This window comes from Catharus ustulatus, chromosome 9, assembly GCF_009819885.2.
Source record: "Catharus ustulatus isolate bCatUst1 chromosome 9, bCatUst1.pri.v2, whole genome shotgun sequence".
NCBI lineage: Eukaryota > Metazoa > Chordata > Aves > Passeriformes > Turdidae > Catharus > Catharus ustulatus.
Genome location: NC_046229.1, coordinates 10,593,095 through 10,607,782, shown reverse-complemented (window position 1 = coordinate 10,607,782; position 14,688 = coordinate 10,593,095). Strand labels below are relative to the sequence as shown.

Below are 14,688 nucleotides of genomic sequence, written 5' to 3'. Positions count from 1 at the left end.
ATCTTAATTGCAAACACACACACAGAGCCACAAAGTGTTTGTGTCTCTAGTGGCTGGAGTTCTTCCACCTCACCTTCCAGAGGCATCCACAGGATGGATGTGGAAAGTTGGCAGAGGACATCTCAGCTTTGCCTCCTGTCTATAAACACACAGCCCTTCACAGCCTTTTGTTTGATGTAAATTTTCCTCCTCCAGCTCAGGGCTGCAAGGCACTGCTGTGACGTGGCTGCTTCTGGGACAAAAACAGAGGTGTCTGACCCCACATCACCCACCCACTGCCATGTGAAGAGGAGCCACACTATAGCCAAGACCCAAACCTCCCCCCGCTCCACCCCCAGCTCCAAAGGCAAATTCCCATGGCGAGCATCCCGCGCGCCCCTTTCGGGCTGTGAAAACGGGAGATAAATCACCCACGGACTTTGCGGCGAGCGCTTCCAGAACGTGCTGCTTCATCTAAAAAGCTGACGGCTCTGAGGACAATGAGAGCGAGCTCTGGTTTCAAAGCTGGGGAGACGGTTTAGACTTGTCGGGAGGGACATGAAACGCCAGAGCCAGGACCATCCTCTCTGTTCTCTGGCTCGCCCAGAGCAGCAGCAGGAAGTGCAGGCAGACGGGGCAGATGGGATGCTGGATACCAGCACTGGACATCGCTTTGGGATGGGACTGCTCTGCTTCGTGTCCTGCATGCACCTGACCCCAGCGCTCACCCAGATCCTTCTGAGGATTGGATAAAGGCTCACCAAAGCTATGTTTCAAAGACAAATAAATTTAAAAACTCATTTTAAAAGAAAATTCCTTTGTACTGAACCAGTCCTGGGTTTAGGAAACCATCACCTCTGTCTCCCATTCCCACACCAGCTCACTGCCACCCACACCTTGGTGGGCAGGTCATTAAAACATTACCCTCAGCAAGCTATTATCTTCCTTCCCCTCCAATTTCGAAGTTCCTGAAGAACTACTCCTCTCTTTCTAAAAAAAATAATTTGGTTTTGAGTTTCACAGCATTTTAAACAGAATAATTAATCATCTTAACACAGCCTTACAAAATATTAATTCACGCCAAAAAAAAGGCTATAATCATATCCTCAGAGAAAAACCTTTTGTGCTTCAGGAATTTTCACTGCATGTCCTCAGAGGTGGGAGGAGAATTCTTCTGCTGCCTCCTATTCTCACATCTCAAATGGAAAATGTTTTGATAATGCTCTTCTGAATGTAAACTGTACCGAATGGGATTTTTATTATTTTTTTAAGCAGCTTTTTTTTTCCCCAAAAGGAAGAATCGCTCTTTAAATAAACAGAGCGAACTACCCATTCCTTACAACAAAAACCACCCTCCCCTTCACTCATTCACGCCATACCCTGGCACAAAATGAATTTACATTTCGCATTTGCAAAACAAATTCTCGCCTAATGTCATTTTAATGGGAACGCGCATTTCAATCCCTTCCAATAACAACGGAGGAGCGGCTTATTCTATGTAAAACATTCCAATTTGTTTCTCTTTAAATATATGCGGATTTCAGATGGGGACAAGGACTAGAAGGACAGGGGAAGAGGAACATTTCCTCTCCGGCAATCCCCCTCCGCCAGCGCACACAAAAGCCACCTGCCCATGGAGAGAAAACACGATGCCATTATTCCCATCATCATTCCCACGGCCCCTTCGACACCCAACGAGCGTGAGAAGGCCGTGCGCATCCGTCCCCGACACGCGCATCACGCCAGGTCACCGGTGGCACCCGCGGGTCCACCCAACTTGTCACCCCCACCGCTCCCACCGGTCCCCCCGAGCCGGCCCCGCTGGACGTGACCGTGCACGGCTGGGAAGAGGAAAGCGGGGGCTGGATGCCACCCCTAGAGATGTTCCAAGCAGGGAAAGCCCCTGATGGAGAGGACAAAGAGGAACGCTCGGAGCTGTTGGAGAGATGCATTATGTTTATAAGCCCATCTCCCGGAGGAAAGGACAGGACCCCCGTGGGAGCGCGGGAGGGGGGTGCTCAGGGGTGAGAGGGACCGCGGCTGAGGGGTCGGGGAGGGCGGCAGCGCTGCGTGCCCTCCATACAGCCCCCCGACGGGCGCTTTGGGGGGGCGGTGGGGGGAAAGAGGGGTGGTCTTTATCTTCCCCATCGGACTGGACGGACGGCGTCCAAGCTGCGGGCAGCTGCCGGTGACCCCCGGGCAGACGCACCCCCCGAGGCGGGGGGAGGTCACCCTCGCCCTCCCACCCCAAAACCCAAGCTGGCATCTTCCCGGAGGAGCGCACGGCAGTCCCTGGCCCCGGGGCAGGATTTTCCTGTCAAACCACAACCGCGCCAGACAAAAGGCTTAAGTGCAGGAGGGGATGAGGAGGTGGGGACGGACGGACACAGACGAGCCCCCGGGGGCCCCGTCCCGGCACTCACCGACTTGCAGCACGTTGTCCACCGCGCCGGTCTCCAGCAGGCGGATGCCGCGGCGGAAGGGCAGCCCCTCGCCCTGCGGCGCGGCGGGGGCGGCGGGCGGCGGGGGGCCGGCGGCGGGGCTCTCCTCGCCGGCCGGGGCGGGGGCGGCGGCGGCCGAGGGTCCCCCCGCGGCGGCGCTGGCGGGGGAGGCGGCGGCAGCGGCGCGGCCGGGCTGGAAGCTGGAGTACATGCAGATCTGCCGCTCGCTGCGGGGGAAGCTCCAGTAGACGATGCGGCGCTGGACGGGCTCGGGGATGCGCTGGAAGCGGCCCTCCACCCGCTCGAAGGCCCAACTCCCCGCTACCCGCTTGGCCGCCGCGTCCAGCAGCGACTCGGGCTGCAGCAGGCTGCCGGTCCCGCCGCCCCCGCCGCCGCCCCCCGGTCCCGCCGCCGCCGCCGCTGGCCCCGCCGCCCCCGCCGGCCCCGCCGCCGCCGCGGGGCAGCAGCCGGGCAGCGCCGGAGGGGCCCCGCTGGCCCCCGCGCCCGGCCCTGCCGAGCCGGCCCCCGCGGCCCCGGGACGGGGGTGCACGGCCCCGGTGCCCCCCGCCGGGCAGGCCCGGGAGCACAAGCGCTTGGGGCCCGGGGCGCCGGCAGGCAGCGGCGGGCGGAGCAGCTCTTCTCCCTCTCCTCCCTCCGCCATGGCTGCGACCGACTGAGCCGGGCGAGGGGAGGAGAGACGCCGAGGAGGAGGAGGAGAGGGCGGGGACCGGGGGGGGTGGTCCCGGCGGCCGGGAGCCGGCCCCGCCGGGGCGGGACGCTCCGCAGCCCCCCGCCCGCCCCCGCGCCCGTCGGGGCACCGCTGCCTGTGGCACCTGCCCGGCCGCCGCCGTCGTGAGGGCACGGCCCTGGGCACCGCCCGGTGCGCTCCTGGCCGTGCCCCCAGGCGGGAGGGGACACGCGAGGAACGCTGTGTCCGCCGTGCTCAGCGAGAAAAGACCCACGGTGCTGGTGGGTGAGGGGCTGGCGAGGCCATCCGAGCGCCAGGAGCCTGCGCTGAGCCAGCGGGACAAAGGGGCACGGCGGCGCTGGAGGTGGCAGCGCTGCCCCGGGCTGTCTGCGGGATCGGCGCTGATCCTGCGGGTGCCCGGCGGTGCCCGGTTCAGGCGCCCACTCTGACCCACAGCTCAACACCCAGCCTCACCCGTAATTCACCTACGGCTTTACATCGAGCAGCAGAGCAGGCAGCAGTGCCCTGCCCTTCCATGGGCATCAGGGTTTGTTTATTTTTTTAAAGCCCTGTAGCAAAGGTGCTCGTCCCAGGCATCATAGCACGGTCCTCGGGTACAGGAGTTGCCAGATCCTTTAGTACACACGGCCCTTGGGAGAGGAGATGAAAAACATAGGTACTGCTGGCTTCCTTCTTCTGTGCTCTCAGGTGGGATTACATGAAAGGGACATATGAATATATTCAGCACATACTGCCTGAGTTGGCACCCCAAAATCCAGGGAGCTGACTCCTCACCAGCCTCTGCTTTCAGCTGAGGGTGATCAGCACAGTGTGGGGCTGATATGGGGAGGGCTGTGGCAACTGAAGTCCACTTCTCCGGGCCTCTACACCCTGCCATTGCTTTGCTGCTGTGTCCAGCAGGACACCGTTCCAAGATTTCCCCCAGAAATACATTCCTGGTTTTGTGTCCTGTCTAAATTTAAGTGACAAACCTCTGAGGAAAAGCAGAGCTCACAGGTCTCCAAGTTCAGTTTTCTTGCTATTATTCTCAGTGCTTTGAGAATCCAAGACCGATTCCTTCCTATCTGTAGTTCAGTCACATCTAAACCATTACCGGTTACTCCCTTGTTGCAGAGATCTCCTATTTATTCTTACTGACAGAGCAAGAGTACATTTCCTGGAATAACAGGGCGATGCAATTAGGGAACAGGAAATAATTATGTGCCTTTGCTCTGCCACAAGATACCTCCAAGCCCAAGGTCTCCTCCGCAGGACATGGAGGGAAGGAATCGGGAATCAGGCAGGTGGTGAGAGCAGGCAGAGCTACTGCAATGAGAGATCTCCATTTTAGAGAGTAAGCCACAAGCTAATCAATGAAGGTCAGGAAAAGGTTTTCCTTGAAGGCTGAGGTGTTCCTTGCTGCCGTTGGTCTTGTTCAAAGTAATGAGCACTAGCAGTGGCAGGGACTGGCCTGGGGCAGCAGCTGCACACAGATTTGTTTACACACAGATTTTCCCCAGGAATCATGTCCCCATTTCTTTAACCCTGAAGGCCATTTTGCTCTCTTTAAGTTTGTTGCAGCAGGAAGCACTTACCACGGGAGCAGGGCATTTTGCCCATCACCTCTGCTTGCTGTTGTGGTGACGGGTCCTGGGGTGACAAAGGGCTTTGTCCACCTCTGCCCCTCCCTGGCTGCACAGAGGGAGTTCACAGGGCCATCCCAAAGCACCCTCCTGGCCCAAGGTGGAGCACACCTTCCTGGCAGAGAGCAGTCCAGCAATGTCAAGCTTTTCTGATGATGGAAGCTGCAGTCTCTGGTGTCACAGAATTTCTGCTGGCACCCATGTCTCCCTGCAGTTGCCAGGGCTGCTCAGGCAGAGGGTGAGACTGCATGAGAGCTGGGACACAGCACCCCAGCTTGTCTGGTCCCTCCGTCACTAGTCACTGCAGAGCTCACCTAGTGACAACCTTGAGTGTCCTTACTTACGTCGTCCCCAGACAGTGCCAATAAAGAGGATTTTAGACTTCAGACCAAGCAGGGATGTTATTCATTCCCAATGAGCTGACTTTTCATTGCATAAAACATATAATCCAGACTCAAATCAAAGCAAGGTTGGTGCAGTGACTGGCCAGCCTGTCTCTGGGGGGTTAGCATGTTATTTCAAAGACAAACCAATTTATTTTTCCTCTCTCTCTTAATTCTGAGCATTTGTTGCTCCCCATTCCTCCCCATCTTCCCTTGTGCCTTTCATCACTGCCTTGAATTTTGCAAGGGGGAGAGCTCTTCTCCTCACAGGGAATGGGGACAGACCTCTTCTCCCTGGGGAAGGATGCAAAATGTCAGCCTCCTGCCCAGCCCCTGATGCTGCTCATTCAGAGCCTGGAACCAGGTACATCAATAATTCACTGCACGCTTTCCTGAGCCCGGCCATTTGCTGAGCCTCTACCACTGGCAGCCCTGGCTCCCCTCCTGCTTTCAAGACTGTTTGGTCAGGGTCTGCCCCTGCTGCAACCCACCAATTCCAGCCCTTCTTGCCTGATCACTGGTGTTACCCACCAAGTGCTGATTTGTCCTGCTGTCTCCAGGAAGTATTTTATTTTGAGTCCCTAGTTAGAAAATTTACTGACCTAAGGGGCTGGAGCCCCAGGGGCTCTAGACCACAGTCAGGCAGCAACACAATGTGATATCCTCAGAAATTATTTGGGTGCCAGCGCAATCAGAAATCCAGCTTTAAGGTGCAGGTGCTCTGGAGTAAGAAAACTGCTTTCATCTTCCTAGAAACTAAATTCAAGGACTATGAAAAGGAGAAAGGACAAGGGTGCTGATGAGATGCCTCTGTGGGCTTCCTGGCACCTGTGCTTTGTTTTATGGCAATCAAGGTAAGTGATGGCTGGTGCCACATCTCAATCCAAGGGGATGTCACCTCCTTGGCTGCTCCTACCTGCACACCTTCCTGTAGCTGCTCTCCTCTCTCCCCACCATGCCCAAACCCCATCCTCAGCAGAAACACTGCCATTCTCTGGGCATCTTCCCCTCTCTGGGATGGTCCCATGGTGCTTTGACATTGCTTTGACTCCCAACAGTCAATGCTGTGCCCATGTAACACAAGTGACACTGCCTGAGCCTTTAGAGATGGCAGCAGATCTTTGCAAGACCCAGGGAACACCAGGGAAGTCCTGTGGTGACAGGTGAAGATACACAAGGGCAGAAGAAGCTTTATGGCCAATTAATGATGGGAATGGAACAGGGTAGTAGAGTGCAGGCAGACACCAAGCTCCTGCTCCAGCCATCCAGAGGATTGGCTGCTCCAAAGCAGTCAAAGACAGGCTTATCAGTAGCCATCATTGTACAGTACTCATTGGAAGTGTGGCTGTTTCTGCCTTTCCTATGTTGCTGATGCTGTTCAGAGCAGAGGTAGAAGGGAAAGGACACAAGGAATAACTGTAGCTCCCCTGCCTTCATGCATTTGGGAGCAGAGGAATCTATTGGCCAGGATAGTTATTCTTTAGTACCCCCACAGATCCAGTGTCCAGGAAGAGACAGAGAGCATTGTCTTATGAAATATTTGGCCTTGCAAGCAAGAGGAGGAACACCTTGATTTGGTTGCCCATGGAGTTTAGCACCATTTTTAGATTTTCCAGTGCCTAGTAAGGTCTCCAACAAAGCATAGACTGGAGTTGGAGCTTTTTGCTGTCAAACTGTTCAAATCCCCTGTGGATTCTCCACTGATTCATTAGCACTGAGTTATTGCTGTTCTCCTCTTCCAGCAGGGACTCTAATAAAGTGGCTTTTTGCTAGCCAGCCAGTTATTTTATGAAACTTTCCAGAACTGACAAGCTCAAAGACCTCCTTCAGGTGTGACTGCAATTGTCTGTGTACTCAAAAGAGTAATGCAAGGACTGAAAGTACCATCTCCCCTATCCAAGCACAGGCTGAATTCCAAGATGTGGGATGATGGCTGTTCTCAGCCTCATGTCGATCCAGGAACAGCTCTACTTGCCTGTGTGTCCGTGTGGTTGCTCAGGCTGAGATGATGCAGCCCCAGACATTTCCTTGTACCCAGACAGAGACTTGTGGCTGTCAGAAGCTGTTGTTCCCTCTTTCCCCCACACATGACATTACATCTCTGCCTTGCCAGGGCTGCCTTCCCCAGCCCCTGTAAGATCAGCAAAGTGCTGAGCCTCTGTCTTGCCACGGAGATTTCAGCACCCTTCCAGCAAATGCATTTGCTGTGCAGGCAGCAATTAAGCACAGAGCAGCCGCTGGGCAAAGACCCTTGGCTTCCAGGAGGAGCAGCCACCTCTCCAGCATGGAGTCTAAAAGTGCAGAGTACTCCAGAAAGTTACTCAGTCCCACACTGGAGAGATGTCCATCCCAGCCAGGCTGTCTCGGGGCTGAGCTCAGCAGAAACCAGCCCTCTTGGGCCACCACCTCCCCCTTTCAGCTCCTGAAGTTCCTTCCCCTTAATTAGGGATGCTAAAATAAATGGGGAATAATTTTTTCAGGGTATAAGAATATGAATAAATTATGGCAAAGCAAGGGGTAAACAATGCTTCTGTTAGCCTTTAGTATGGGGTCTTCCCCGGCTTTGGAACATGAGTAGATCGCAGGGTCCAGCTGGATGGGAAGTTGGAGTCGGGCATTTTGGCAGCTCTGCCAAGCTGTGGTTCCCCAGGTGCCATGAGGGCCATCACTGCCACATCTGCCATCATCCTAGTCTGCTTCCAGCAGCGGGATTTGGGAACCCAGCATCACACCCAACCTGTCTCCAGGAGAGGCATGTGGAGAGACACAAGGCAAATCACTCCTCACATGGCAGAAAAGGATTATCTTGCTCTCTGCTTTCCTGGCAGGAGGGTAGGAGGGCAGGAGGGGAGCCTGAATCTTAGCAAAGTTCCTACAAACACAAGGACCAGGGCAAGATCCAGTCTCAGGCCTGGGCACCTGCCCTGTGTTGCAAATCCATGCATGAGCTGGGCTGGTGAAATGCATCTCTCCCAGAGTGTGGGTTGGACTTTTTCTGCTCACACTGGCCTCTTTCAACCCCCTGATTTAAGCTGTAAATAACAGAACTAGACTGTGCTGGGTGGACAAAGGGAGGAGGTGAAGCCACAGAAAGCTATGCAGGGGTGAGAGCCTTGGTATTCCATGGGGCTGGGGCTCCAGCTCCGCTTCCCCCAAATCACTCTGGATCCCCCAGGAGGGAGGGCAAGAGCTGGCATGAGTCTCTCGTAGGTCATCAAGTGGCTATGGAGCGGTTTGAAGGCCTTTGGAGGAAGGAGAGAGGTTATAGGAGGAAACAACAGAAAAGACAAATCTGTTATACGCAGCTTTGCTCAGAAGTCAGAGAGGCACCTCCACCCTCTGTCCCTGAGGACTGCTTTGGGATGACTGCTCTCTCTCTGCCAGCAGACAGAAGATGGGGCATGCCAAGCAACTGGGCTTTGAAAACCCAGGGATTGAACTCTGTCCTGCTGGGGGCCTCCTGCCCAGATTGGTCCCATGGTTGATGCTGAAGAGATGGGAATGAACGTGGCCAAAATCTGACTCACTTCTGCAGCCCCTGTATCACTTCCATCAACCCCCCTGCTCTGGTGGCCATGCAGGGACCACGAGTCACTGCTGCTGGCTCATCCCTGCTGCTGTTTCTCTGCTCTGTCTCATCTCCTTGGCCAGCACTACACCAAGATGAATCTGGGCCCCTTCACCAGGGTCATCAGCAAGTTGGCCAAAGCCATGGATGATCTCTCCAGGCCTCATTCCCCAGCTCCCAGCCCACAATGGAGATGCCATTTCCAAGCAGCAGCAGCCACCCTGACCCCATAGAAGCCAGAGGGGCCCGGCTGGGCTGGTTTTGGGGGACAGAAATGCAGCCGCTTGCATTTATTTTGCCTAACAACAGTGATCCCTCTGTATATTTTCATTCTGTTTTCCTAGGCTCAGCTGCCTCCTCAATGAAATGTTTCCAAAGCAGCCTGGCTTGGCAGCACGCCAACCCCGGCTGCCAGATGAATGGGCGGAGGAGGAGGGACCCATTCCTCTTCTTGACACAGCATCGCTGCACAAGAGGCCTCTGTTGACATTAGGACTGGCTGTTCCTCCTTTCCCGAGAGGATCTGCCTGGGCCTCGGCAGGAGCAGCACACAGGGCCAAGGCTTCATGTGATGTGAAACTGACATTTGTCCTCCTCCAGGCTGGTGGCACAGACATGGGTACCAGGGTACCACGGTGCACCCTCCTCCAGGCTGGTGGCACAGCCACAGATAACAGGGTACCAAGGAACAGTACTGCTAGACCTGAAGTCAGCCCTTGTTTCTGGCCCTTGACCCCCCAGCTGAGCCAGCCCCGCAACAGCTGAGGATTCCTTGGAGCTCTCTGACTCTATTTTCACCATCACTCTCCAAGACATCAGTGATGTAGAGAGCCTGTTTCCTCCCCCAAAACACCTCTCCACCCCACCCAGAGCAAAGCTCTCCCTCAGCACCGCAGAAGTACAGACACTGGAACAGGATTTGCAGAGCTCCAGGTTTCTGGCATCTTTGAGGGGTGAATCCTGTCATAGGGGCCCCAAGCGTGGCACCCCAAACCCTTCCAGTCTTTGGACAATAACACATGATATAGGATCAGTTTCACTCTAAAGCCTTGCCCCTACTCAGTCATGTAGGACTTCACACAAACAATGTCATAGCTCTTTCCCACACCTCAATGTCTCTACCCAAAGCAAAATGCCCACTCAAGCTTTCAGAGCCAGAAATTTGTCTGCTGGGAAGTAACCAAATGGTAGCTGTTGCACTGGACTACACACCCAGCACCAGATGGGATCCCTCTCTCTGCCACGGCTAATTGCAGAACTGGTCATCAGTGAGGGAATGCAAATCCATGTATGCCCCACTCATCACCTGCCACCTCCTTGGCTGGGACAACTTTAGGAGCTGCACAAGTAAAGGATATTGAATTTAATACAAGTGCTGATAATGCATCAGAAGGCAAAAGAAAGAGACAAAAGTAATCATCATCCTTCCAATCTGCACCTCTTCCCTTGATTGTCTCTCCTGGCATCTTCTGCTGGTGGCCAGCACCCAGCAGAGGCAAGCCAAGGACCAGAGGCTGGATGAGAGCAGCACCCAGCAGCACGCCACAGGAACACAGCCTGCTCCTACCAGCTGTGGCAGGGAGATGCTCTGCCTGGATCTGGTAGAAAAGAGGCCAACTATGCATCGATAAGATGAATTAGTTGTCTCAGCAGCACCGGCAAAATGAGCAAGAGGAGCCGAGCCCGTGAGGCCCGGCCTGCTTTGTTTCAATTACAGCAGCTGCCAGAAGAAAAAGATAACCTCAATATTGATGGCAGGAGAAGCAGACAGAGGTGCCCTTGCAGGCTACTGGGAGCAGGTAGAGGAGGAAGGGGGAGGAGAGATGGAGGAGGGGGAGCAGGGTCTCAGCCACCAGCCCATGGGAGAGCCTGGCTGGTGAGAAAGACACATCTGATCCCATTGGTCTCATCCCTGTGAGCTCCTTTTCACACTGGTTCTTGTCCCCATCACTGTGCAGAGCATTCTCCAGCAGAGACAAGATACAGGACCAGGACACAGCACCATGAAAACACTGAGCAGAAAAACATCTCTTTGCTCCCCACTCAGGCTGCGGGGCCTGGAGAGGCGTTGAGTAGGGCTGTGTGGGATGATGGATGGAGCTGGAGTAAAGGGCAGAGATCGGCCTGGGGCACCCCAAGCTGCAGGCAGGGGTGACTGGCTGCTGGGGGCATGGCACCCACCTGCCTGAGGGCTGGGGAGCCCCATGATGTGCCTGCAATGGGAACTGGTCTGGGTGCTGGGGACAAGATGCCCACAGTGACTTTGGACTGCATGTGGGAACCAGCAGCAGCTTGGGGCAGGCACCCCAATATCACACCTGTAAGCCAGATAGGGACATGCTGAGTCAAACATCCTCCAAGCAGTGCAGTGTTAATGTTCTGGGCTCCCATCTGGGAGGTAGCCAGAAGACAGGAAGAGACGGAGTCTTCTCTTGAAGAAGTCTTCTCTTCAGTCTTCAATCCCTTTACTTGCCGCTCCTGCTCAGGGGATGTAAATCATCCCCAGCTGCGGCATCATGGGGTCTACATCCAGCCCTGTGTCTCTCCCTGTGCCCAGAGCACAGACCAGCGCTGAGCAAGACCCCATCCCCGGGCCCACCAGAGGCCAGACTGAGCAGTGGTCACTTCACAGAGGTTTTATTCGTACTCCAGATATCCATGCAGCCCTCCCACCTCGCTTACCCTCAGGAAAGACCTCAGGATCCTCGCCCTGTCCTCCTCGGGCTGTGCCCAATGGATACAGCCCGTGGGTCTCCAAGAGGTGACAAGGCCACCATCTTGTGGCCACCCATCACCACTGCACATACCCGTGTGCACGGTCTGCGGGGTGCCCAGGATGTGACGGCTCTGGGGGTACAGGGTCTGGACCATGGGGAGCTGTGACACCCCACCACTCTTTGTGCCCTCAGTCCCCTGGGACCATGTCCTGTGGGGCACACGCTGTCCCTCCCCCTCGCTCCCTGGCCAGGAAACCCAGGGATTCCAACACACTCAGGAGTGTCTGAGCGGCAGAGGATGCCAGCAGTGCTGCTCCCACCCCAGCTCTGGCCCCTCCACCCCTGCCCTGCTGCTCTGTGCAGTGTCAGCCAGCAGTGACCAGGGACCTCCCGGTTTGCACAGCAGGCTTCATTGAGCACAGAAAGGCAGGCAGTGGCAGATGAAGGCTCAGAACTGAGCCCTGGGGCTGAAAATGCAGCACTGAGCAGGGTCCAAGGGGAATTTCCATCCCTATAACAGCGTAGGGGGGTAACCCGCATGGGGTATGCTGGAGGGAGTTGTTAAACCAGCACTGCTGGTGACCAGCAGCCCAAAGCAAGTCCTTCCATGCTTCTGTGAAGTGAGTTGGGGTCGTCTGCACACTACTGGGTTCTGCAAGCCTGCCCAGCCTGGTTTAATGCTCATCCCCCTCCTTCTGCTTCTTCCCCTTGTGATGGAGCTGGCCATGGTCTCCATGGTGGTGGTGAGCATGGGTTTTGTGGTCCTCACTTGGGTTTGTGTCTCTCTCGCTGCTGACCTCGTGATGGTGGTGAGGATGGAGGGGCTTGTGCTGGTGGATGGGGGTCTCTGATTCCGTCCCCTCGTGTTCAGGAAGTGAGCTTGGGGTTGCAGGGTCCTCCATGGTACTGTTAGCCTGAGGAAAGTAACACAAGGGCTGGTGTGGTATACAAATGCCCACAGAGCCCTGCAGAAAGCCTGGGAGTACAGCTGCAAACTGGGAAGAAGGCACACCAGCATTCACCATACAGAAAACTGTGGGTCAGAGCAAATGCTCTCCAGCCCTGACCCAGGGCACAGGGAGGACAGGAGAGGCTGGAGCACACAGGGCACAAGCCTCTACACTTGCGTCCCTTGGCTCAAGCTGTCTGTGGTCCAGAAATAAGAATTCACATTTAGTATTTCTGGATGTATTTTCCTTCTGGGAAGTGACTAATTGCCTGCAAAGCTCAGAGCTACACCCTTTTCTTCACTCTGAGCTTGCCACCTCTGCATCCACTGCCTGCCCTTTCTTATATTGGAACAGTTCTAGTTAGCATTCCCAGACATGGGATATGACCCCTTTAGTCAATTCCTTTTCAACCGGAAAGCTCTGACCTATTTAAGTGCCCTTATTCCAGACCTTTCATCACCTTCCCTCTCAAACACATCTGAGGGCAGCTGCCAATCTAGAGTCCATCCCCAGCACAAGACATAAGATTGTTTCTGCTGATGTGCAGTGTCGAAGGACAGAATCGGCTTCAGCAAGCACTCCAGCTCTTACCTCGTGGGTAGTGTTGGGGTAGAAGGAGCAGTTGCCACAGAAGTCCTTCATGTGGCTGTAGCGGATGGCTGACTCCACATAGGGGAAATGGAGGAAGCTGAAGGGCAACTGGATGTGGAAAGCCAGGCGGCCACACCTGAGGGGAGAAGTCATGGCCTGGCTCAAGACGCGGCTTTGGAATCCCCCTAGCCCAGCCACGAGGGGAGATTTTGGAAGACCAACAAACACTCTGTAACGCCCGGAAAAGCCTGAGGCGAGTCGGGGGTCACTCACCGGTCATAAACAAGGAAGTCGTCCTTGTCACCCCCCAGGACCTGCCAGACGTCAGGGTCCTCCTGCTCGGGCTGGAAGACGGGCACGCCGGGCGGGGCATGGCGCTGCAGCTCGGGCAGCATGGCCCGGGACAGCGGCGCCTTCTCGTTGACGATCATGTAGCGGACATGGGCCGTGCCCTGCCGGGCCAGCCGCTCCCGCAGGCCCCCGAGGCTGCGGAAGGAGGCGCTGGGAGCGGCTGCCGGGGCTGCCGGGGCTGCCGGGGCTGCCGGGGCTGCCGGGGCGGCCGGGGCTGCCGGGGCTGCCGGGGCTGCCGGGGCCGGGGCAGGGACTGCCGTACGGCCCCGAGGTGGCGGGGATTGTCCTGGGGAGGGGGAGCGGGGCTCACCTGTGGGCCTGCCTCAGGCAGAACTGTCAGCTGGCCTTCAGCAGGGCCACCACCGTCACCTGCCCTGCCGCCCCCTCCATGGGGCTCGAGCCATTGATGGTCCATGCCGGTGCCTCCTGGCAGATCCGGCTGCTGTTGGCCGCCTCCTCGGAGGCCGAGGCCAGCCCCAGCCCCAGCCCCAGCCAGGTGGCCAGGGCCAGCGCCAGCAGCCCCATCCTGGACCCCAGCCCTGGCAGGGACACACGGGGTGTTACTCTCCTCCCAGATCCACTGCAACCCCAAATACCGCCCTGCACCCTGCTCCAGGGCAGACCAGGACTGTGGGCAGTGTTGGCCTGATCCTAGCACTGGGAGCCAGGACCCCCACCCCAGGGAGCAGGAAAGGGGGGATGAAGTGGGGAATTGGGTTCCTTGCTACTGTCTTTTGTGGGCACCCAGTGCCACAGCATCCTGTATTCCCCTGGCAGTGAACACCCACCCCACATCTCAAGAGATGAAGGTGCTCCTCCTCCCATGGGCCTTCTCCACCTCTCTGAACCCACAAAACAAACCCAGCTCCAGAGAGGTCTGTCTTTGCCCCAGAAGGGAGCGGGGACACAGCCCTCATCATCTCAGCCGGCAGCGAGCAGTCACTGGGACAAAGATGGTTTCACCTTCAGGTCACCTTGAGAGTCCTTCATGCCCCACGAAGTGCTTTGGGGGTACACAGAACCTTTAAAGTCCTTGAGTCCTGACATCTGACTGAACCCCTGTCCTCCAACAGCCCCCTAATCCTGCCCATCCCAGGATATTCCCCATCCCTCTAATATCCAGCACACTTAACGGGCAAGGGGGAGGATACGGGTCTAAGGGGGGTGATCTGGGGAGGGAGCAGGAAGATGCAGGATCTGGTCAGGGTGGATGTGCCCCCCTCCCCAGCCCTCTCTCCGCGAGAACGAGCCCTCGATACCGCACTTCTCGCTGCCGTCCTCGCTCCCGGCCAGAGCAGCTTTCAGCAACTTCCAGCTGGCCCTGGTCCCCCTTTTATGTCCTGTCCACTCTCCCCGCCCAGGAGGGAGGAGAAGAGC

General features: G+C 56.4%; 2 protein-coding genes across 2 annotated transcripts in view; both read right to left on the bottom strand.

Moving 5' to 3' along the window:
* Nucleotides 1–3,096, bottom strand: part of ZSWIM5 (zinc finger SWIM-type containing 5) — a 96,185-nt gene extending 93,089 nt beyond the window's left edge. The window contains exon 1 of the mRNA XM_033067223.1: nt 2,403–3,096. Within this exon, the coding sequence (XP_032923114.1) occupies nt 2,403–3,081 (679 nt within the window). The 5' untranslated portion in view covers nt 3,082–3,096. The remainder of the gene's footprint in view (nt 1–2,402) is intronic.
* An 8,227-nt stretch (nt 3,097–11,323) lies between these two features.
* Nucleotides 11,324–14,612, bottom strand: LOC117000392 (selenoprotein Pb-like). The gene is made up of 5 exons (XM_033067979.2): nt 14,576–14,612; nt 13,622–13,850; nt 13,234–13,446; nt 12,961–13,096; nt 11,324–12,333 (listed from the first exon to the last, which is right to left on the bottom strand). The coding sequence occupies exons 2-5, from the start codon at nt 13,834–13,836 to the stop codon at nt 12,094–12,096; spliced, it is 804 nt and encodes a 267-aa protein (XP_032923870.1). The 5' UTR covers nt 13,837–13,850; nt 14,576–14,612; the 3' UTR covers nt 11,324–12,093.
* Nucleotides 14,613–14,688: the final 76 nt, after the last annotated feature.